The 25,058-nt window shown below is 40.4% G+C and overlaps 1 protein-coding gene across 2 annotated transcripts in view; it reads right to left on the reverse strand.

The window, feature by feature from the left end:
* The window catches only part of TMEM161B (transmembrane protein 161B), an 885,867-nt gene that overhangs the window by 834,433 nt on the left and 26,376 nt on the right, over nt 1-25,058 (reverse strand). For both annotated transcript variants that reach the window (XM_044064157.1, XM_044064156.1), the window contains exons 2-3: nt 19,443-19,546; nt 17,268-17,348 (exon numbers count right to left, since the gene is read on the reverse strand). In XM_044064157.1, coding sequence (XP_043920092.1) covers nt 17,268-17,348; nt 19,443-19,546 — 185 coding nt within the window. The remainder of the gene's footprint in view (nt 1-17,267; nt 17,349-19,442; nt 19,547-25,058) is intronic.

Genomic DNA, 25,058 nt, shown 5'->3' on the forward strand with positions numbered 1-25,058 from the left:
GCCATAACAATAGATGTTCAAATTCCTCACTGCTGTAGTAACCTTTAGGCTATATGGGTTGTGTTTTGCACAAGACAACACCAGCTTCTAAAACTCCAGCTCCCTTCCATACTTCCACTTCAACTGCTGACTGTAACCTTTAGGCTATATGGGTTGCGTTTTGCACAAGACAACACCAGCTTCTAAAACTCCAGCTCCCTTCCATACTTCCACTTCAACTGCTGACTGGACAGTCCAGAGAAGGGAAAATAAATAAATAAATAAATCTGGACAGTCCAGAGAAGGGAAAATAAATAAATCAATCACAGTCACAGTGGAGAATCTTCAGGACTCCGTTTAGCTCAGGTTGAGTATGCCACTTTATAAGTATTATGCAAGAAATAACCCTATATATCACTGGAAGGGAGGGGGCAGTGCTGCTGCAGCAGCGAGGAATTTGAACATCTGCTGTTACATGCAAGTAAAACTTACACAACTACTATGTTCATCATTTTTACTCCTCCAGACTACATGGGTTGATTAATAAAGCCCATCAAACCCAAGAGAAGGAAGGATGTAGATCGTGGAGCCTCTAGAGACTAGCAAAGCCAGTTCTTGTTCTAGACATAAGGAATTCAGTATGAAAAGCCTTGTACAAGTATATAGAGAGGACCATTGGGCTGCCTCTTGTAGAGTCCACCCCTTTCCAATATGCCATCAAAGAAGACAAGGCTCATTAGAGATTGTGTGTTAATACTGAGTGGAACTGGTTTATCATGGTGGGAATAGCAAAAGGCAACTACAGAGGACAACCAACTGGAAATAGTCTGAAATGGGTTGTCCTTGCTTAAATCAGAATCAGAATCACATTTATTGGCGAAGTATGCACGCATACAAGGAATTTGACTCCAATTTCAGTGACTCTCCAAGTATGAATTACATAAACCACATACATACAACTATTAAGAAAAAGACAAAAACGACATGCATGCAACTATTAAGAATAGGACAAAAAAGTAAAAAAAAACAAATTTTATATATATATATATATATATATATATATATATATATATATATATATATATATATACACACATATACACACATACACATATATACACACACACATACACATATATACACACACACACACACACACACACACACACTAGTGCAACTCAGTGCAAGAAATACTGAAATGAACTCTGAAAGAAATAAGTATTAACAACATGTAAGCAATACTGCAGAATCATCGAAGGTTTTGGAAAACGAATACCAAACCTAATAAGCTGAATTAACTGTTTAGGAACTTGATGGCCTGTGGAAAAAAAAATGTTCTTTAATACGCACCACAACAAGCAGATGAATCTATAACATCTGGCTGATGGTAATAGTTCAAAAAGATGGTGGTCTGGATATGAAGGGCCAGTGATTATTTTCCCTGCCCTTTTCATGACTCTGGAATAGTACAGGTCCTAATAAGGATGGCAAACTAGCACCACTGATATTTTCAACAGACCTGACTATTCGATGTAACCTATTTTTGTCATGATTAGAGATCCAAACCACGCTGTTACGGATGAGCTGAGAACAGACTCAATGACTGCTGTATAGAACTGAATCAACAATTCCTGTGGGAGGTTGAACTTCCTCAGTGCCACTCTTAAAATCCACAGTCATCTCCACAGTTTTAAGAGTGTTCAATTACAGATGATTCTGACTGCACCAAAGGGACAGCTGCTCAACCTCCCATCTGTATGCAGACATCACCATTCCTGATGAGCCCGATGATAGTTGTATTGTCTGCATATCTAAGAAGTTTGACAGAGAGGTCCTTAGACGTGCAGCCATTAGTGTAGATGGAGAACAGCAGTGGGGAGAGCACACATCCCTGGGGGGGCACCTGCATTGATTGTGCGATAGCTCAATTTAAATTTCCCCAGTTTCAGCTGCTGTTTCCTATTGATTAGAAAATTGGTGATCCAATGACAGGTGGAAGCAGGAGCGGAAACCTGGGGGGAGGTTTCAAGTGAGGAAGTTCTGGAATTATTGTATTAAATGCAGAGCTGTTGTCACGATGTTGCAAGATACAGTGCACACCTATATTAACTGCATCATCCACTGACCAGTTTTCTCGATAAACAAACTGAAGGGGGTCCAATGAGGGAGCTGTAATATCCTTAAAGTGATCTAAGTGGGAGTTTGGCATATGGTTAATGTGTTTACCTTATAAACCGAAGGTGCAGGGTTTGAGTCTCACATGGGATAATTAGCTAGGCTTAAAATGGTCCATAAGGGCAGTTAGCCTAGTACTAATCTATGAACCTATGAACCTATAACACAAGCCTCTCAAAAGTCTTCAAGACCACCGATGTCAAAGCAACAGGCCTGTAGTCATTCAGTCCTGTTAGTGGATTTTTAGGCAATGGAATGATTGTGGCTTGTTTGAAATACAATGGAACTTCACACAGCTCAAATGATGTACTAAAAATCCGATTAAAAACAGCAGCCAGTTGATCAGCACATATTTTTAAACAGGAGGATGAAACCCCATCTGGACCAGCTGCTTTCTTAATTTGCTGTCTTTTAAAAAGATGATACACATACTCCACAGAGATAATTAATGCAGGCTTATTGGGAGAATGTGTGGAAGAGAGAGTCATACAAGTCTGAACACTGACAGAGCTGGTAACAGTGCCATTTGTAGCCTCAGGCTTATCAAATCTGCAGTAAAAAGCATTGAAGTCATCAGCCAGCTGGTAATTAGCTGCAGTGTGGTGGGATGGTTTCCTGTAGTTTGTAATGTTTTGTAGACCTTTCCACATTGATGCAGGATCACTGGCTAGCTTTTTCAGAATAGTTCGTTTTAGCCACTTTGATTTCTTTTGTCAGTGTGCTCCTTGCCTATCTAAAAAGCCTGTCTAAACAGTGTTCTATCCCCATTTCTATAGTAGGGCTGCCACCTTTTCAAATGCCCAAAGTGGGAAATTTTTTGTAGAAATGTCAGATTTTGCAGGACAAAATATACCCATGATCAGTACAAAGGATAGAATGTCACTTATTTGTCAAAATAGAAGCTTATTTTTGTAGAATTTGAGTTGCTTATGCTATTTCATACAACATTTAGGTGTTTCAGATAAAAAGCAACTGTTCTATGAAACTATTAAAGAAAACTTAGGAAATAATTTTGTCCTAAAATGTCAGGACATTTGCTATCTTTTCAAGTTTGTGGTGAAAAAAACACCCTTGCAGGCCCAGCGCCTTTAAACTCCTGGATTCAGATAGATGTGTGCAAAGTTCTTTATAATCCACAGGTTATGTTGTAAAAAAGAACGCCAATAAACGAAAAAAACAAATTGAAATTTTATTAAGCTTAAAAACAAGCTTTTCGTCGGCGCTCTGCACCAACTTCCTCAGAAAAACAAACTGCACCACACATTTGTCTCACTATAAACACATCACTACTCCACTCAAATGCACCCCCTAGCGGCTCCCCTTTAAAAAGCACATAATTACACTTTGAAAATTTTTAACTAAGAAGCGGCCAAAATGTTCAACAATTTGGTATCTACTGCTCATACCTGCCATCAATGCTGGTAAATTTATGATGCTTCAAATATTGAATTTTAAAGCCACCATAAATACATATAAATACAAATCAAATGTGTCAATAGCCACAAGAAAAATTATGAAAATTATGATGCATTTTAAAAATAAGTATAAAAGTGGAAAGAAAATTTCCACAAGTATTAATATAAACATTAATATAAACAATAAATAGTGAACACAGAAGTGAAATAAAAAATGGTAAAACCCAAGAATATGTTCTCAGATGGCATTAAGTCACTCCAGGGGGCTTCACCTCACTAGGCTTCTCAATTTGAGAAAGCAACTGATGGAAAGCATACTGTTAAGTCCAGGTAAATGGTAAGCTTCCAAAAGTTGCCACATCAACTCCTTGCATTCAAGTCTTAAAGAATGGGGTCCCCCCATAAACTCTTGGTTTAGCTGATCGATGACTGTAAACGAAAATTCGTGACCTGGATTATCTAATATATGTTTGGCCAGAGTGCCTTCCTGATGGCATATAAGTGCTTGTATACTCGTTCCTGTAGTTTCCTATCAGTCTTGCCGATGTAGAAACCTGGGCAGACCGAACACTGGGCTAAATATACCACCCGATTACTGGCACAATTGAATCTTCCTTGTATGAGATATTTCTTATCCCTGATGGAAAAAGCTGAACTTGCTTTAATGTATCTGCAGTACCTGCACATGTTACATTTGAACATCCCAGATCTGGGGGAGGCACCAGCAACTTTGGACTCCAGGATGTTTTTGATGTTAAGGCCCCTCCTGAAAGTAACCTTAGGGGGTGATAATAGTCTAAATACTCCTACTGACTTGGTGGTTAATAAGCGCCAATTTTGCTTTATAATGGACACAATATCCATTGCATCCAAGTTGAATGAAATTACAAAAGAATAATCGAAAGTATCAGACTCACTGGCGTGGCAAGGTAAACATAAAGACCCATCCTCCATATTCCCCAAAATGGGGCGGAAGTGACCATTGGCCCTCTTCCCCTGCACTTCCAAAAGTCAATTCTGCGACAAATCGGCGGGGTACCCTCTGCTGACGAACATGCCAAAGATGAACTTGCACTCCTCGTGAAATTTCTTGTCTTCTGATGTCATACGGGCTGCTCGAACAAATTGACCTTTCACAATAGCCCTCTTTTGGTGTAATGGGTGTTCGCTGTCAAAATGTAGATAAGAATTTGAGAAAGTCGGCTTCCGATGTATGCTGGCCACGAAGCGATTTAGGCTCCTATCTTTCTCTAGTTCAATATTTGGAGCATCATAGGTTTACCAGCATTGATGGCAGGTATGAGCAGTAGATAAATTGTTGAACATTTTGGCCGCTTCTTAGTTAAAAATTTTCAAAGTGTAATTATGTGCTTTTTAAAGGGGAGCCGCTAGGGGGCGCATGAGTGGAGTAGCGATGTATTTATAGTGAGACAAATGTGTGGTGCAGTTTGTTTTTCTGAGGAAGTTGGTGCAGAGTGCTGACGAAAAGCTTGTTTTTAAGCTTAATAAAATTTCAATTTGTTTTTTTCGTTTATTGGCGTTCTTGTTTACAACATAACCTGTGGATTATAAAGAACTTTGCACACATCTATCTGAATCCAGGAGTTTAAAGGCGCTGGGCCTGCAAGGGTGTTTTTTTCACCAGTTTGTTTTTTTTAATTTTTAGAAGGTTTATGTCTTCCACCATGCAGGAAGCCAGTGGCACTTCAGACTCAGGCGACTTAACTATACTTATTAACCTCCTAACTGAGAAAGTGGATCATCTTTCACAGCGAATTGATGGGCTTTCACAAAGCGGTTCTTTGAGTCCAATGGTGCGCCCCTCCAGTGGATTATCGACGGAAACTCCAGCTTTGTTACCGACTAGTGGAACCGGAACTGACTTGAGAGTTGTTACCATCGGCAACCAAGCTTTACATAATACCGATAGCAGCAGTAAGCCTAAGGGCATTTTGCGAGGCCATACAAGTTCAGGTGAGAATATTGGAGCCTCTCCAGCTATTCTCTGTGAAATGGAGGCACCGAGGAGGGGCTATGTTGAATTAAACTTGAACAATTGGTTGAATCGCCCCTTCAGTTTTCCTACTGGGTAAGACATCGGCAATACTGATATTCAAACTGAAGGATTGTCTGATTTACCTACTAAGCTCAACAATTTCGACCACAAATTACCGAGGTTAAGGAAGTTACAACTTGAGGTATCCTACTTTGGGGAATGCCGACATGCGAAGATTGTTCCGAAGGGGCTTCGCACATGGCAATACCCTACAGGTTTGGAAGATGGGTCGAAATTCCACCTTGACCTCTTGGCACTTTTTGATAGACATGGGAATAAATTGATCAACTTAATCTGCGCCCACTATCAGGAAGTTATTAATCAATTAACCATGGAACTTTCCAACTTAGATGAGGAAATTAAATCAGATACTCATTTTTTCAGATATCGTTATGAATACAAAAAAAGAGTCTTTACCAGTATCGACCAACACATTTCCAAGACCACTATAACTAAAGTAAAGAAACTCCAGAGGGACATAAACGCCTATAAAGATGGGGTAGCCTACCCCAAACCCCATAAATCTCAAGGGAATTTTCTAGGGAATAGCAGAACCACCATGGGGTTACTATCTGGCCCCGAGACCAATGGCCAACCTATGCACCCCCATGAACCGGAGAATGGATCCCCATTGAGGCGAACAAACCAGAGAATTTCAACAGAATGTGTTAGGAGTATTGGGTCAGGTGCGAGCCAGGAAGAGCAGACTCTTGACAACTATGACAAAAATTTTCAAGTCTGAGCCTCATCCCCCCAGCCACAGTCGGGTCAGATGATGAGGAACAAATACAAAACCAGGAGGAACTGAGAGATCATGGTCTAGCTACTCCTTTAGTATCCCAAACGCAACCTTTGGAAATACTTTACAATACGGGTAAAGACTTTAAAATTTACAATTTTTCACAGTTTGTTTTTTCTCAACCTTTGGTGGCTGTTTTGGCTAAAGGATTAACTTTTGTACCCTCCTGTAGAGCTGGTGTTGGGAGGACTATATTGGACCTGAAACTTTTTGTGAGAAAGTTGAACCTGTCACTGTTGTTGGGTGATTCCCAAAAACGCAAGAACCCTTAGCACATACAAAGTACTTTTAATCCGCCATTACTCCCAGCTGTCGGAATTTTCGAACAATTGTGTGATCTTGACATCCGCCACCTCCTCAATTCAAGGCGCCAGGCTCATTTTAATATTACTAAGGAGGAGAGGGCCTTGTTAGAGGCACTCAGGTTTGCATCAGTTAGACTTATGCAACCTGACAAGGGAGGGGGATTGATGGCTATGGATATGAATGACTACAATGACAGGATGTTGGCTATCCTATCTTCTGATACTTACCAGGAGGTTTCTAAGAATGAATTGAATCTTAGCTTGTGCCACATCCGGTCATTTTGAGGAAATGTTCATCAATGGCGTTATTGATGTGGATGTATATAATTTTGTTTCTGTGGCATCACTTAAAAAATTCCAGTCTTGTTTGGGAACCCTAAGATACACAAGAACATCTATGATCCACCTATGCGGCAACTGGTCAGTGCCAGAGGAAGCATTACGTATGCAGCGGCCAAGGTGGTGGACGAGATTCTCAAGTAGTATATGGACAGAGTTCAATACATTTCAAAAGATTCTTGGGCATTTTTGGAAAAAGTGGGTTCTGTTCCATTTAATGCCGATTGTATTCTCTTGACCATTGATGTTGTTGACCTGTACTCATCTATCCCCCATTTGGAGGCAGTTGAGTGGATCCAATTGGAAATGGTTTTTCACCATGCTCCTGCAGAAGAAGTTACGATGGTCAGCGAACTATTGGAGGTTATTCTTACCAGCAACATCTTTACATTCAATAACCGGTGGTTCCAGCAAATGATTGGGGTCCCTATAGGATCGCCTGTGGAGCCAGTGTGGCCAATTTAGTTGTGGCCCACTGGGAGAGGGTGTTTGTTTTATCTAATTCTTTGGTCCAAGTGACAGTAGCATTATACACTAGGTTTTTGGATGACATTTTTGTCATCTTCAATGGTACTCTAGATGATGTTTATAACTTGGTGTTGTTTATTTAACGGCTCCACAGAATTTTTGAAATTCACATCTGAGTTTGCCATTGACTAGATTACTTACTTGGACGTGGAACTAGAGAAAGATAGGAGCCTAAATCGCTTCGTGGCCAGCATACATCGGAAGCAGACTTTCTCTAATTCTTATCTACATTTTGACAGCAAACACCCATTACACCAAAAGAGGGCTATCGTGAAAGGCCAATTTGTTCGAGCAGCCCGTATGACATCAGAAGACAAGACATTTCACAAGGAGTGCAAGTTCATCTTTGGCATGCTCGTCAGCAGAGGGTACCCCGCCGATTTTGTTGCAGAATTGAGTTTGGAAGTGCAGGGGAAGAGGGCCAATGGCCACTTCCGCCCGATTTTGGGGAATATGGAGGATGGGTCTTTATGTTTACCTCGCTTTGCCAGTGAGTCTGATACTTTCAATTGTTCTTTTGTAATTTCATTCAACTTGGATACAATGGACATTGTGTCCATTATAAAGAAAAATTGGCGCTTATTAACCACCAAGTCAGTAGGAGCATTTGGACTATTATCGCCCCCTAAGGTTACTTTCAGGAGGGGCCTTAACATCAAAAACATCCTGGAGTCCAAAGTTGCTGGTGCCTCCCCCAGATCTGGGATGTTCAAATGTAACATGTGCAGGTACTGCAGATACATTAAAGCAAGTTCAGCTTTTTCCATCAGGGATAAGAAATATCTCATACAAGGAAAATTCAATTGTGCCATTAATCGGGTGGTATATTTAGCCCAGTGTTCGGTCTGCCCAGATTTCTACATCGGCAAGACTGACAGGAAACTACAGGAACGAGTATACGAGCACTTATATGCCATCAGGAAGGGGAAGGTCGACAACGCTCTGGCCAAACATATATTAGATAATCCAGGTCACGAATTTTCATTTACAGTCATCGATCAGCTAAACCAAGAGTTTATGGGGGGCCCAATTCTTTAAGACTTGGATGCAAGGAGTTGATGTGGCAACTTAAGTTGGAAGCTTACCATTTACCTGGACTTAACAGTATGCTTTCCATCAGTTGCTTTCTCAAATTGAGAAGCCTAGTGAGGTGAAGCCCCCTGGAGTGACTTAATGCCATCTGGGAACATATTCTTGGGTTTTACCATTTTTTATTTTACTTCTGTGTTCACTATTTATTGTTTATATTAATACTTGTGGAAATTTCATATTCTTGGATTTTACCATTTTTTATTTCACTTCTGTGTTCACTATTTATTGTTTATATTAATACTTGTGGAAATTTTCTTTCCACTTTTATACTTATTTTTAAAATGCATCATAATTTTTCTTGTGGCTATTGACACATTTGATTTGTATTTATATGTATTTATGGTGGCTTTAAATTCAATATTTGGAGCATCATAGGTTTACCAGCATTGATGGCAGGTATGAGCAGTAGATACCAAATTGTTGAACATTTTGGCCGCTTCTTAGTTAAAAAATTTCAAAGTGTAATTATGTGCTTTTTAAAGGGGAGCCGCTAGGGGGTGCATTTGAGTGGAGTAGTGATGTATTTATAGTGAGACAAATGTGTGGTGCAGTTTGTTTTTCTGAGGAAGTTGGTGCACAGCGCCGACGAAAAGCTTGTTTTTAAGCTTAATAAAATTTCAATTTGTTTTTTTCGTTTATTGGCGTTCCTTTTTACAACATAACCTGTGGATTATAAAGAACTTTGCACACATCTATCTGAATCCAGGAGTTTAAAGGCGCTGGGCCTGCAAGGGTGTTTTTTTCACCAGTTTGTTTTTTGAATTTTTAGAAGATTTTTTCAAGTTTGCCGCAGGACACAACTGCCCAAAGAGGGACTGCCTCTTGCAAAGTGGGACAGGTGGTAACCCTATTCTATAGGCATCTTCCTTGGCTTGACGAAGCTGCTTAAGTTTAGCAGTAAACCAGGGTTTGTTGTCATTAAATTTTAATGAAGTCTTAGTGAGAGACACATATCTTCACAGAATCTGACAAGATGTTACTGTGTCTGCCAGATCATGCAAGTTACCAGCAGAATCTTCAAAGACACTCCAATCTGTACAATCAAAGCAGGCTTACAGCTTCAGCTTTGCCTCAATAGTCCACCTTCTCACTGTACTAATTACAGGTTTAACAGATTTAAATTTGCTCTTATAGATACGAAGCAAATGAATAATTAATCCCAACATTATAAAAGCCAACCAACCAATCAACTATTTAATTCTTAAAAGACTGGATTCTGTCACGATAGTACCTAAACTGCCTATACATGAAATTCTTTCTCCATGTTTCTGAGGATTAGGATAGAACAGAGAGAGACTGGTGTCCTGAATCAAAGAAACAAACAACTTTGGGCATGAATGAGAGATTTGTTCTTATGGATACCCTATCCCAAAAAACAGACCAGACGCTGTTTACCCAAGGGAGCTTACAACTCAGATTCTCTTTTAGCAGACGTCAGAGCAAATGTAACAATTTTCCATGTAATGACTCAAATCTGCATGATGTCCGAGTTCAAATGGAAATGTGGTTGCCCCCCCCAGAAAAAGTTACGATCCAGATGGAGGAACCTGCAATCACCTATCAGAAACCGTTTTACTTAGAAAACTTTGAGGAAAGAGGAGGTTCCATTGGCAGACATGCTGAAGTGGCAGCAAGATGTACCTTGACAAACTAGTGCAAAGACAAAAAGCTAGTAACATACACAAATATTTGAAAACCAGTGGTGCAATCACAGATAGGGCCCTGGTTATTTAGTTGGCACCAACTAGAAACTGTCTTCGACATATCGATAAGATTTTCTAGTAGCAAGATTTCTTGCCTCCTTTACTACTTGCTGAATGTCCTCAAAATAGAGGTGCCTAAAAAGTTATAAGAATCCAGGCAAATAACTTAAGATGTCAGAGATTGGGGTGCATTAAATATCCAGTGTCTTGTGGGAGTATATGAAGATAATGAGGAAGCTTGTGGTAACAGCCCTTGGCCAACTCCATAAAAAGGGAGAATATTTAACTATGCATCCTACCCATTCCACTGACATGCAGAGTCATTCTGAAGATTCTGAAGGCAGTGACCCCTTTCTGGCTCAGGAATTATTGGCTCCCTTGCAAGAGAATTGAAAACAATTATATTGTCTGTTTTTAAAGAAAGCAAACAGATCTCTTGGAATTGTTCTCCAGAACTGGATAAATAAATGCAAGACTCCCTTATTCAAACTACATTCATGAGGGTCAGATCTGACTTTGCTCAGTTTGTCTGTCAATATGTTTTTCTCTGGTGGAAAGTAATATACTTGGGGGGGGGGGTTAAGGAATGTTAAAGAGCTAACTCCCAAGTGACATAGCCAGTTTGTATACAAGATGCAACCTTGTGCCCCCCCCCCCCAGCTTTGTGATGCATCACATCACAGTGGTTTTATAGAAATGTTAGAAAATGATGTGCTTTAGGTCAGTCTAAAGAATCCCACAGGCCTTGCACCTTTCCCTCATAGAAACTGCCCCCAAAAGAAATTCTGAGGTCACTGATCGACTTAGAGGTTGGGGTAAAAAAGGGGAGAGATGTAAAATTGTTTACATTATTATTTGCAGTCATCACCAGTGCAATTTCATTTATACAAAGCACAAGATATATATATGAAAACCTACAGGATGTAAGTGATGGGTCCATGTTTTTTATACAGATACTATAGAACCTTTCTCACGTACAACCTGGTGACAAGAATTATGAGAGTCATGGATGCCATAACCCCCGTAGTCCTGAGAAACTCTCTGGCTGAAGCCTTTTGATATGGAGTGTTTATAAGGCATCCTTGAAAGACAATCCAGTGTGAAGTCAAGGCAGATTTCTAAATATTTGGTGAAACCCAACGCTTCTGACCAATGTCAAGGGCTCTTGAGCTATGGGAGAAGACTGCAAAGGTAAGCAAGTCACTCAAAGAGGAAAAGAATGAATGTCATTCAATCTATTAAAAACAATGACTGTAGAAAGACACTTGCAAACAGACCTGAAGTAGCAAAATAACCCAAAAGGTAAGGTAGAGAACTGATCATATGACCCAGACACCCACATTCAGAGATATTCTAGGCCTCATGCTACCATAGAGCTTCCCTGGGGAGTCTGATGGGTTTGATATTGATACTTCTCCACACTGAAATAGGAAGGAAGACATAAAATTGGTCTCCAAAAAGGTTCACTCTGATACCAGAAGCATTATGGAATAGAAGCCTTTACTTCTTGAAAAATGACATTGGTTTTAGGACTCCTAGGGTGAGCAAAGTGAAAAACATGAGGAAAAAATTCTTACTGGTTAGGATGGTGCTGAGGAACTCCCCCAGAGAGGAGGTTTTTGTTTAAACAGGAGGAAAAAATTCTTACTGGTTAGGATGGTGCTGAGGAACTCCCCCAGAGAGGAGGTTTTTGTTTCTAGTGCCAGTTGTAGCCCTCTTGAGATACCTTTAAGCCCCATAATTATTCAGGTCACAATCTTTTGCCAAACAGGACTGTACACAGCTAGGAGTAGGGACAGGTTTTGAAAGACTAAGGCAGGAGGGCATGTGGAAGAAAGGGACATAAGCCTGACTAGCTTGGTCTGCAAAGCTATGGAAAGGATCATCATGGACCTCATAAATAAAGATATTGGGGACCTACAGACACTGGATCCTACCCAGTTCGGCTTGGTTAAGGGCAGATCCTGCCTCTTAAACCTGGTTGATTTCTTTGAAACAGTCACCAAGGCCATTGACGAGGGGAAGGTGGTCCACACAGCCTACCTCGCAAAAGCCTTCGATACAATACCCCACTCGGGCATTATAGATAAGCTCACCAGCTTTAATATAAACCCCTATGTCACTAGATGGATTGCAAACTGGCTGAAGGACAGAACCCACATGATTAGAATTGCTGGAGCCATGTCAGACTCCAAACCAGTTACAAGTGGTGTCCCACAAGGCTCAGTCCTGGGACCTCTCTTGTTCGCTATATATTTCTCGGAGGTACAGGCCAACACGGAAGGACTGTGGCTGACCAAGTTCGCAGATGACTGCAAAATGGACGCCATAATCGACTCTCCAGCCGACACAAGCATCCTCCAAAAGGGCCTCATAGAAACAGACAACTGGTGCCAGAGTCATGGCCTCAAGCTAAATGCCAAAAAGTGTATAGTCATCCCCTTTGGCAAAAACAAAGTTCCCACAAATTACCACATAGGTGGTAATCCATTAAGTACAGAAGAAGTAATTTGGGACCTGGGGACCCAAGTTGATAGCAATCTCTCATTTGACAACCACGTGGCCAAAGTGCCCATCTAATCATGAAGGGATTCACATCTAGATCAGGGGAGGTCATCGTGCCTCTTTACTCATCCCTCATCAGGCCCATAATTGAGTACAATGCCCCTTTTGGGATGTACCTTACCAGACACCTGCAGCAACTGGAAATACCCCAAAAGTACCTCACCAAGAGGATCAAAGGGCTCAAACAGATGCCATATGCTGCCCGGTTAAAGAAACTCCAGCTCTACTCAGTGGCATACCACCTGTTCAGAGGCGATCTGTGCCTGACGTATAAAGCCATGTCCAACCCGGAATTAATGGACATGCTGCACCTCAGAAAATCCAAATCCCATCGAGCTACGCTCGAGACTTGAACCTCAGCACTGAAATAAATAGGACATGCTGGAGGGACAGATTCATAACCTAGAGGCTCCCTTCACTCTGGAATAAAATCCCAGTCCAGGTTAGGCAGAGTCCCTCGACTCTCTTCAAGAGGAATCTTGATGAGTGGATGGGAGATCGTAGGTTTACCCCGGGTATCACTTCTGTGTCACTGTTAGACAGAGGCACAGTATACTAACCTCGAAAAAGGGCATAGCAAAATAAATTTAAAATGGGTGGCGAAAGCCAAACACATTCTGGCTAGGCTTATAAATGCCCTAGGGCAGATAGCCTAGTATGAACCTATGAACAAAGCCTAAACTTGTACACCATCTCTTAATTAGAAAGGTTCCTGTTAGTTATTACTCCCTTCCTGCCATCTTTATTTCTTAGTCATGAACGAGGATCTGTAAAATTTGCTGAAAGAGGGAGATTTAGTTTAGGGATTTGTGAAGCATTTTTAGCACCCCCATCCCCTTTTTTAAATTGTTTGTGGACCCAAGTAGCGGATGGGTCACATAAAACCTTTTTCTCTAAATCCAAATTCAAAACCAGGCAGGCCTCCTCAAACAGAAGCATAGGCTCCAGACAAGGCATGTTTAGCCACTAGAGCCATATCAAAAAACAATAAGCTAGAGAAAGACCTGGAACTTCCACATATGGGACTCGTAGTTAAGAATTCTATATGTTCAAAGCGGAAAAGTAAAACAAAATAAATAAATATAAAATCTGTATCAAAACCTCCCTCTCTATTACTATAGGGTAAGGCTTGAATGGTCAGAGTAGCCTGTTACCCATCTGTTTTCATGGGTCTGTGGATTGTAAATCAGGTCTGTTATGAGCAACATGATATACTTCCTCCAAGACTGACACTACAGGAAGAATAGGCATAGAATGAGGTAAATCCACTTTTGACCATCTGTAGGGAGTGTCAGAGAAGTATGTAAAAGAGTGGTACAGGATATGTACGAGGGTAGTGTGACAGCGGTGAGGTCTGCGGTGGGAGTGACAGATGCATTTAAGGTGGAGGTGGGATTACATCAGGACCAGCTCTGATCCCTTTCTTATTTGCAATGGTGATGGACAGGGTGACAGACGAGATCAGACAGGAGTCCCCATGGACTATGATGCTTGCAGATGGCATTGTGATCTGTAGTGAGATTAGGGAACAGGTGGAGGAGACCCTGGAGAGGTGGAGATATGCTCTAGACTCTAGAGAGAAGAGGAATGAAGGTCAGCACGACTAAGACAGAATATATGTGTGTGAATGAGAGGGAGGATAGAAGAATGGCAAGGATGCAGTGAGTAGAGGTGGTGAAGGTGGATGAGTTTAAATACTTAGGCTCAACAGTTCCGAGCAATGGCTAGTGTGGAAGAAAGGTAAAGAAGAGAGTACAGGCAGGATGGAGTGGGTGGAGAAGAGTGTTAGGAGGGATTTGTGACAGACGAGTACCAGTAAGAGTGAAAGGGAAGGTCAACAAGAGGGTAGTGAGACCAGCTATGTTATATGGGTTGGAGACAGTGGCACTGACAAAAAGGCAGGAGTCAGAGCTGGACGTGACAGACTTAAAAATGTTAAGATTTGCAAAGAGTGTGACAAGGGTAGACAGGATTAGAAATAAGTATATTTGAGGGTCAGCCCAGGTTGGAAGGTTTGGAGACAAAGCCAGAGAGGCAAGATTACGTTGGTTTGGTCATTTGCTGAGGACGGATGCAGAGTATATTGGGAAAAAGATGCTAAGGATGAAGCTGCCAGGTAACAGGAAAAGAGGAAGGCCTAAGATAAGGTTTATGGATGTGGTGAGAGAGGACATGCAGGTGGTTGGTGTGACAGAGCAAGATGCAGTGACAGGAAGAAATGGAAACAGATGATCCGCTGTGGTGACCCCTAACGGGAGCAGCCGAATGAAGAAGAAGAACAGGTATCTTCTGTATCTGACTAGGTGAGAAATCTGTGCCACTTCAAGGAGGTCCCTTCTCCCGGTATGAGAAATTTAAGCATCCTACTACAGATGGTTCCCTCATTCCCAGACTAAGACATTGGAAACAGCCAAAGAGGATGTGGCTGACCACTGGTTCATGGTGGCTAAAAGGACTACACCAGAGAAAGCTGGAGAGGTAAATGAGTGGTCTGAGAAACAATAAATGGACACTACAGGTTCACTCACTCTCAGGTGAGGTCCAGACTGAGCCTGTGTAGACTGCAAGGACTCACAGGCAAGTTGCTCTTTTTTTCTAAGAACTAAGGAAGTCAGACCAGCAGGAGTGGGGTAAGAATCCATGCTGCAACAGAGAATGATGAGCAGTCTACTTCTTCAGGTGGCAGAAAGTACTGAAGATTTTTCACTCTCACTGTGATTTTCCCTTTTTCATGGCTTCCCAATCAGCAAAGTAGAACTGTGGGAGGGATCCAAAGCTTTTGGAAGTTGGCCAGTTATTATGCTTTGGGCAAGACACAAACCCCCTATAGCCTAAAAAATACTGCAAGCAGCAGGAATGATGAACATCCTGCTATTTTACTGCCAATTTCTGATAAGGTAAGACATAAGTCAAGGGTACAGATTAGACTTGTGGAACTATAAACTGTACCCTCTGAATATATTATCCTACTTTGCCTGTCCTTGGTAACTGATGGCCCTGGGCTGGCTCCAGACTGAACAGTCAGGCAACAGCTCAGAAATTCTGCTGCTCATCAGACCTTGGGTTTTTCCATTTCTGCCAGATCTGAGCCTCTTGAAGGGCAACTGCTCAAGAAGTTCCTCAGAAATTACTTTCTTCAAGCTTCATGGTTCTTTTGCTTCTGCTACCTGCTTCAAAACAACCACAACTACAACAGAGTTGGGGGTCACAGTGAAAGCTGAAAGCCAACAGTTGAGAAGATTCTACTTATTCTCCATAACCTTCCAGATGCAACGTAACTTCAATGTCAAAGAGGAAAAAGTTCTGAATTATTTAATTTAGGAAAGTTGGCAACATGCACTTGTCATACACAAGCTATACTCAGACATGCCACAGCAAAGTGATACCGGATCCTGCAGCCCAGAACAAATTTTCTGCAGTGTTAGTGAGGACTATCTGTGGGAAATGTCAAATGAGGTAACAGTAGCTAACCAGATTGCAGTTTTTGTTTTAACTACCAGCCTGACTCCATGGTGCTGAGGGATGGAGCCCAAACTGCAGCGCAGGTGATTAGGGTCCAGTTGGAGCCCAAACTGCAGCGCAGGTGATTAGGGTCCAGTTAGGACCCTCAGCAATGAAGGAGCGAGGCAGGAAGGGAATGAAAGGAATGAAGGTGTGTGTGTGGGGGGGGGGCTAGCTCATACCCAAGGACACATGGAGTCTGTGTGATTTCCCTTTCCCTACAGGAAACCACAAATCATGTTTACTAGTGAGGGGTGGGGCTGACTGCAGGGGAAGTGAAATAAAACAAAGATTTTTGCCAGAGCATTCACCTACCTATGTTGGACGTTCTTCAAAAATAAAGCTTTTGAAAACCAAAAGGAAAACTTTAGTGGTTTATTCAACTTCTGACACAGGAAAATATGAGATTGTAGATCAAGGACTAGATTTATTCTCTTAAATTGACTTGGAAGCTTGTCTGGCTAGACTTGGAAGCTTGTCTGGCTAGACTTGGAAGCTTGTCTGGCTAGACTTGGAAGCTTGTCTGGCTAGACTTGGAAGCTTGTCTGGCTAGACTTGGAAGCTTGTCTGGCTAGACTTGGAAGCTTGTCTGGCTAGACTTGGAAGCTTGTCTGGCTAGACTTGGAAGCTTGTCTGGCTAGACTGAAGTCATCAGCTGGAATTCAATCTTTGTATGTGTATTTTTTAAGTTAGTATCGCTTTTGCGATTCAAGCTTGGAGAAGCCTTGGTGTACAGTCTCTCAACTTGAGAATCCTCAGTGCTTATTTTCTGGAATAATTACTGCTGACAAAATTCATCATAAACCTTACCTTTCTTTTTTAGTTTTTACTTTCTGTTTTCCTGCGAGGGTCCTTAGCTCTTGTTCTGTTGGATGCTGGTACCATTGTAAACTGCGAAAAAAAAAATGGGCAATTAATACCGAATGATAATATAAGTATTCAGTCTTTAGCTATGACAGAACTCGGCTTTCAAGATCTATTTGCTATCCTCCTTTTCACTCGCATTACAAAATTAACAGACCAATGTACTTCTGTCTTTGTGACAAATTAAAAGCTGACTGGTAACTTTTGCATACAAGACATGCAAGAAATCAATCTGGCTTTTGTATGACTAAAATGTAGTGTTGTCTTGGCCACAGCAGTAAGCAAAATAAATTTCAGTGGCAATGCAAAAGTATTAGTACCAACTTTTGGTACTTACATTAAAAGGAACAGCAGTTTGACAATATCAAATCAACTACTTGAGACAGACAGACAGACACACACACACACACACACACACACACACACACACACACAGCTTTAAAAATGAAGGTTACATCGCAAAGGATGTATATAAAAAAAGCAAGGTAAAAGTAGTAAATTACGGAAAATAACTTCTGCAAACCAGCAAACGTGGTCATGCTCAGCATTGCAAATAACATCAATATTCTATGTCCTTCAATCATTTTCAGCTCCAAATGTATACTATAGCAAAGGTTTTATTTCAAGTCACCTAAGTTACACTAGGGATATTATCCCCAGGGTACCATGGTACTACTGACCCTCAGAGTTACTAAGGTAATTTCCTCTAGTCTAGTATTACAGAATAATTTCCTTGGTTTTTGCATGCATAGGATTAGGTGAAAGAGAAAAGTAAACAAACTTGAGAGAAGGAAATCAAATAATGTTAACATCTGACACCAGTCACAGTGTTAGGAAAATTAAAGAAGTTATTACACCTTGGCATTAATATCCTTGCTTCCACCATGTGTCTTACATTATTCTTATGCATGAGACTAGAATACTGAAAAACACTATTGTAACTACATGCCTCACTTATTTGCTGTTTACTTGTGTATCAAAGCTGCAGTAATGACTCAAAGACTGAACCGTTACTACCAGTCTACATTCCCCACTACATAAAATATAGCAGTCCATTCCAGATAAATACAATTCTGTCAGTTTTGGCTAGGGAATAGAAAATGCAAGTTAATAAAACTGGTACTTGCGTATTAATCGCAACCAGACTTCCAAGTGGAGAAATAGCTGTTTGCAAAGCCGTACTCCTGCCGATAACTTCAGGCTTGCCCTGAAAAATATCATTTCCATTTAGAAGCGCAGCTTTGCACATTTAAAAAGAGTGGACTATATTTTTGGCCAGTTTGGGGTTCACAGTTATCAACTTTTCATGTCATGAATGTAAAACAATATTTTGACACGGTTAAAAGGCATTCAACTATCCGATAAATGTTTTGTTAACAAGCAACACAATGTTAGCCTCGAATGTCTGGCACTTTCTGCATGTTGAAAATGGACTTTTTAAACAAAACAAGGTGCTCTTCCTCATGACAAAGTACTGTGCAGATATGTGTCATGTTGCTCTGCAGTTGCATGCCACTGTAGAAAGTGTCGTTGTCCTGGAGTTTCAGTTTTTAGTTTTCCAAAATGACAGGTTATTGCTATTAGCGATAGTGAAGATTTTGTAAAATCTTAACTTTTGCCAGGAAACCACAAATTTTGAGGAGAACGGAGCAAAACAAATAGGAGGGCAAGACATTCTGCGAAAAGATGTACAGTGTAGAGGCATGTTGGCTACTCGTCTCATACTTACAATGTGGTACTACTTCACATTATTGAAACAAACTGCGTTAGAAGTTATCTGAAGGTACAAAAGAGTATAACAGCTGCTGCAATCATTTCTTTCAGCGGCTGTCCAGTGTTTTATGCTACATTTTTCAGCAGAAGTACGACTTGCAAAAGACCTGTGCCTCCTGTTTGAAATCTGGTTGTGAAAATATGCAAGTACCCAAGTACTGGTACATATTATTGATTCTTTTGTAAACCAAACCTTAAACTGTTCAAAGTGGCAGCTATAACAATGAGAAAGAAATCAAACTGCAAACCACAGGCAGCAATTAGCATATGAAGCAATGCATCTTTAAGCTGAAGCAAATCAACTCACATACTCTTTACAGGAGATGTGCATCAAGTCACTTCCCTTACCTGCCACTACAGAGCAGCCAACGGGCGAAAGAATAGTGAGGTATAATCTTCTGCATGACGCTGGCCATCACCATGGTAACGACCAGCTGTACCCCTATCACACCCTGCAGAGGAACAGGTTTAAAGGCAGTTAAAAAACACACTTCTTGAAAAAAATCTGATGCACTCAATTAACCCATCACCACAATTTTATTTTAGGGGCTTAAGTTAAGTTAACAGCATCACTATATACCCTGATCACCACTTAAGCTCTAAATCAACCAACTACCAAAACCTTAAAAAACTCACACACAAAAAAAATGAAATACACATATGATGATAAAAAGTAATGTACCAACAAAATCAGTGCAAAAGTATAGACACGATCCTACCCTTTTTCATTAAACAGGATTTCAATATCCAAGTGCAAGGTGTTATACATTCCTTACGCCACTATATCAGACTGTTTTCTGTGTGAGGATTGAGCTTCTGCCAATAAAAAAAATTATTTGCATTTGTTTACAGAAAATTCTGACTGGGCATTGAACCCTTTTTGGCAGAGGCCCAGGAAAAAAAAGTTCCAGAGTTACAATAATACATGAAACTACATTAATCCGTGGCACACACTGCAACTAGTAAACTTCACTGGTATTTACCTATTAAGCAAAACAAATTCCGGTAAAGCTAGAATATGTCCAACCTATAAAAGAATACTCTAAAACTTGAATATGTATTTTAGAACATGATAAGAAAACTAAAACTCCATGTGATGTACCTAAAACTCAAAGCAGATACATGTTCTAATATTTTTTATACCTTACTTCAATGAAAGTTGTTTTTTCTTTTTGTGTGGGGAAAGAAATGACAGAACAACTCAACTTTCAAGATCTATTTATTCTTTTTCACTCACATTACCAAAACTAACAGACCAGTGGACTTCTGTCTTTGTGACAAAGAGTTTAAGCTATTCTATAACCATCGGTGTCAGAAACAAAGCAGAAGTAATGAGAAAAAGCAGTACAAAAAATAGAGATTACATAAAAAATTATACCGATTAGTACAGGTATATACTCAAGAATTAAAAACATGAATTATGGTCTGACAAAGAAAAAGCTAATGGACAACATAGAGAGAGAGTCCATGTGATGTGAAGAAATACTACTGACCTTCTGATGACTGTCATTTCACAGTATACAACATGGCAGGGAAAAAAGAGAATGGGATAAAACAGCAACACACAGCGGAGTTTGAGCATCACAAGGAGTACAGCAAACTGCATACAAAAAGTCTGAAATATTAACTACAGAAACAGTGTGACATAAGCACTATTATGCCATGAAAAATTAATAATCAGTACCACAATAAAATAAGAACAGGCTATAAAATATTAAAGAAAAATCTTTTTGTAAAGTGTTGAAAGAATGACAAAAATAAATCATCTAGAAAACTGTGTTGATGCATGTGTGTGTGTGTGTGTGTGTGTGTGTGTGTGTGTGTGTGTGTGTGTGTGTGTTTGAGAGAGACAGACAGACATACACAAACAGAAGAACTTTCTATACATAATCTCTCACTTACTGGAGGTTAAAAAAGTAAAACAAATGTACTAGAAAAGGATAGGAAGAAATATGTTTCAACACACTAACAAAATAGTCACTAATTCAGTCCGAGCATGACAAATGACACTTTAAAACATAACGTGCGTGCTGACAACATTTTAAAATAACACTAGAGGAATTTAATCCAATATGATACTGTAGAACAAACGAGGCATTCACTACAATGCCGAATATGCAAGAAAGCAGTTCGGTTACAGACTTGCAAAGACTGGTTAGGACTGGCACTGTCTGGTTGTAGAACCATTCAGCAAGTACATTTTATTAGCTTGTAATTCCATCCAGCAGGCTGGGAGTAATTCACATAAAAGTACAGGAAATACATCTGAGCCATATACTCACTTTTAACAGAAAATATTCAGGAGTATTTCAACTGTTAGTAATAGCTTGCAAGTATTCTTACCTTCATAAGTTCCCCAGTCACTCCAATTTTTCCTAGCAGTATCCGTATTTTCTCTCTACTGTCTGTGTTGGTCTTGCCTCTGGCACAACCTGCATTACTCTGACACCTCAGTATTCAAATAAAGAAAGTGTCAGCTTAAACCATCTTCAGTTCATCTGAGTGACTTCATCCATCATCATGAAAAGTGAGGCCTATTGGTCTTCTGTACAAAACAGCACAGCATGACAACAGCCTCTATGGCAAAAAGAACAACACAACTGCATCAGTGTGTAAAATGATGCAATGATGACTACAAAAGGAGGATGAAGGGGGCGGGGGGGGGGGGGGTAACCTAACAAAATACTTCTCTAAGATACAAAACTTATAGGTACTTATCAGAACATTAAATCTGTGAGAAAAGATTCATCTGCCATAATCAAGGACTAATGCTCTGGTTCCAGCAAGCTGACTAATGTTCTGGTGCCAGCAAGCTGAGAGAGTAAAACTTTCCAAGTCTGCTAACTCTCTTCTTACAACTCCCAATTACATTTTCCGAACTTAACACCATGAAAAAGTTGCAAACCTAGCCAGATAACGAAACTGAAACCAGAAGAGAAATCAGAGCAATGATAAGGTTAGTGGTGGGGATAGAGACTTTTATTACAGCAAATGACTCTTCTAACTATCTGGCATTAGGGTAAATACACAGTAACTTTGTTACTTCAAACACTCCTCTGTTACCAGATGCGATCAGGATGGTGTCCTCATCTATGGTGTCCTCATCTAATCCAACTAGGTAATCAGACATGTACTTTACAAGCACTCCTTCAGAAACAGAATGTGGCCTGGAGTTGCATCTAATTTGTAGCATTTCACAAAGGTATTTAATACTGACCAAGCTGCAGCTACCTCTGCATCATCTATGGTGGTCTTAAGGGAAAAAAAAAAATCTGTGAAAGTAGCCATAGCCCCCATGAAACAGAGTCATCTGGGTAGAACAGGTATACAGAGAGACAGAGCTGAACTAAATGCAATAGGAGTACCATCAAGAGAGGAAACATTAAGATGCTTTCTTCTCCCCTCGATCTTGAGGCAAAGCACATAAACAGCTGGTCTTCCTTATGGCGGTCTTTTGTTCTGTCAACACACCACCTGGTATGTTAATGGACTGATTAAGATTTGACTCGACACCTTAGGTAACTCTTTCCTTATGGGAAACCAAGTAAGGAGGTTTTAGGAACAAAAAATGCAAATCATACACCTAAAATGAGATTACTGTAACCAAAAATAAGGTTTTCCGTGAAAGAAACTTCAACGTGGTGGAAGTGTGCTTAGATGCTTTATTCGGCTTACCAAGGAAAACAAATACCGGTCCAATGGAGGCAATGAATCTCTTAATGAGGTATCTCAGTAAGAAAATATCCCCAAGGAATTTCTCAAATGACTTTGGTGGTCAGACATGAAGGCATGATAACAGTGAAAGCAGTTAATAATGGCCACAAGACTCTTACAGGTAGGACATCTGACAATGGAATTACAGGACTCAGCTATAGCAAGGCTTGTAGTAATGAGAGGCACAACAATATTGAAGGCACCATGAGGCTGAAATCAGAAAGCATTTCCACCAATTGGTGCACGTCTCCTGAGAGGCAAGCTTTTCATAAAGTAAAAATGTGACTACTCTGAGCAGTCGCAGTCTTCAGCTATTGGCTTGACTAGTCTTCTGTGATTATCAACTATATGATGTGACGATCCAGACAAATGTTACCAGGGGGCTGCCTCAGCAACAACTTCTGTTGTGGAAACCTCGGTGGTGCCTGTAGTTTTTAGAACTTTAAGACAGTGCTTCCTAATGGACACTTCAATATGGTTACATAAGAATCATATGTGCTTCAAGCAGTTTCAATTTCTGGGTGTGCTCATTTTAAGGGGTAACGGATGGAGAATGCAAAGAAAATCCCTAGCAAAGAACTAACCTCCTCTGACTATTCTGAGGTGCAAGGAATGAATCATACAGACAACACTTTGAAATAGCTGGTGTTGCAAACTGGCATGCCCCACTTCCTGAATATATACTGCACTATTGTTGGATTGAAGAACCATTCAAAAAGGCAAGAGAAGGAAAACATTAAACTTGTCTGACAAGTTGTGAATTCACTGAACATGTAACACTACTAAGAAGCTCTAAGACGGTATCATCCTCCGTCCTACAAACTCACTAAAGAGCAATGTTCCTCTTTGCTTTTTGATGTACCATGCTAATGCAATGCTGTCTGTCCAGACTAGGGAAAATAATACCCATAGGCAGCGATTCCTGCAAATTTAAGGACAACAGGAGCTTGACAGTAGGACTGCTCTCATTTCTAGATCAAATGATATGCAAATGAGACTCCTACTGAGGGTGCCTTGTAGTGTCTACCCACTGTAGTGTCCTCGCTCTACCGCAGATGCATCCATGCTGATGAGTGGCAGAGGCAGGGTCAAAAATGAATGGATATCTCACTGACAGACTGGCTGGTTATGAACCCATGCTAGCATGTGATGGATGGTTTGATGAAAGCTTGAAGGGAAGCTGTGTGATGGGGTTACCGTACAAAATTATCCAATGAAGGGCCTGCATACGATAACTGGCATGCAGCAGCATACAAGTGCAAACTGCCATTAGTCCTCAGACCTGAAAACCTGACGGCATACTGTTGCTCTCAGTTACAGAATTGTCAAATAACATAAGATGGTGTACTGAGTAAAGGATGTCTAGTACTCTTTCTAGGGTAAGAAAATCCTGGCAATTTCTTGCATCTAATGAAAAACCTTCAAAACTGAGCAGCTGTCTAGGAGTAAGTTGTGAATTTTGGTGGTTTAAGATAACCACTAACAAAACAATTGCTATAAGTAAAAACTGACTTCAAAAGGAGCAAACATCCTCTGAAAGGGCCAACAAAATCCAGTTGTCCATATATAAGAAGACTTAAGTCCCTTGTAGCCTGAAGAAAGCTGCAACAATGGACATGAGCTTAGTGACTAGCTTCAAGAGAGAAGCACAGAAATCTTAAATTCTAGGACACTTTAATGTAGAAGTTTGGCATCCTTCATATCTAAACAAACAGTCAAGCACCTCCTGATGAATATGGAAATGTAAGTCGCGACCATAAAAAAAGGAATGTTTTTTGGAATAAAGATGTTTAAGCCACTGACATTTTAAAGGAGCCTGAGGTCCCTTCTATTTTTGGTATTTAAAAGTCTTTGCGGATGCAAGAAGCTTTTATGCTCCCTTCCTCTCTTGTGGTTTCTGAGAGAGCGAGACATCCAGCCTTCCTCTCTTGTGGTTTCTGAGAGAGAGAGACATCCAGCAAGGATTTAGATGAACTGGATAGTCATTTTCAAGAGTATGTCATTACTTTTAGGGATCTTCCTTACCTACCTGTCATGGCAGTTTAATACAGAAAATTAAGGCTATAAGCTGCAAGAGAGCTTTATTCTGTAGTACTGGTATAAATCCTGGACTCTCATTTTGCCTAGCAAGTGACTAAATGCAAACACTGGCCCTTTAGAATGTATATGTAAGTGTTATAATAAATTAGCATTGGTTACTGTATTGCATAACTTCTGATAAAAGGCACCTTTCTAAACAGTTTGCACTAA

This window comes from Protopterus annectens, chromosome 2.part2, assembly GCF_019279795.1.
Source record: "Protopterus annectens isolate FY-2018-M chromosome 2.part2, PAN1.0, whole genome shotgun sequence".
NCBI classification, from domain to species: domain Eukaryota; kingdom Metazoa; phylum Chordata; order Ceratodontiformes; family Protopteridae; genus Protopterus; species Protopterus annectens.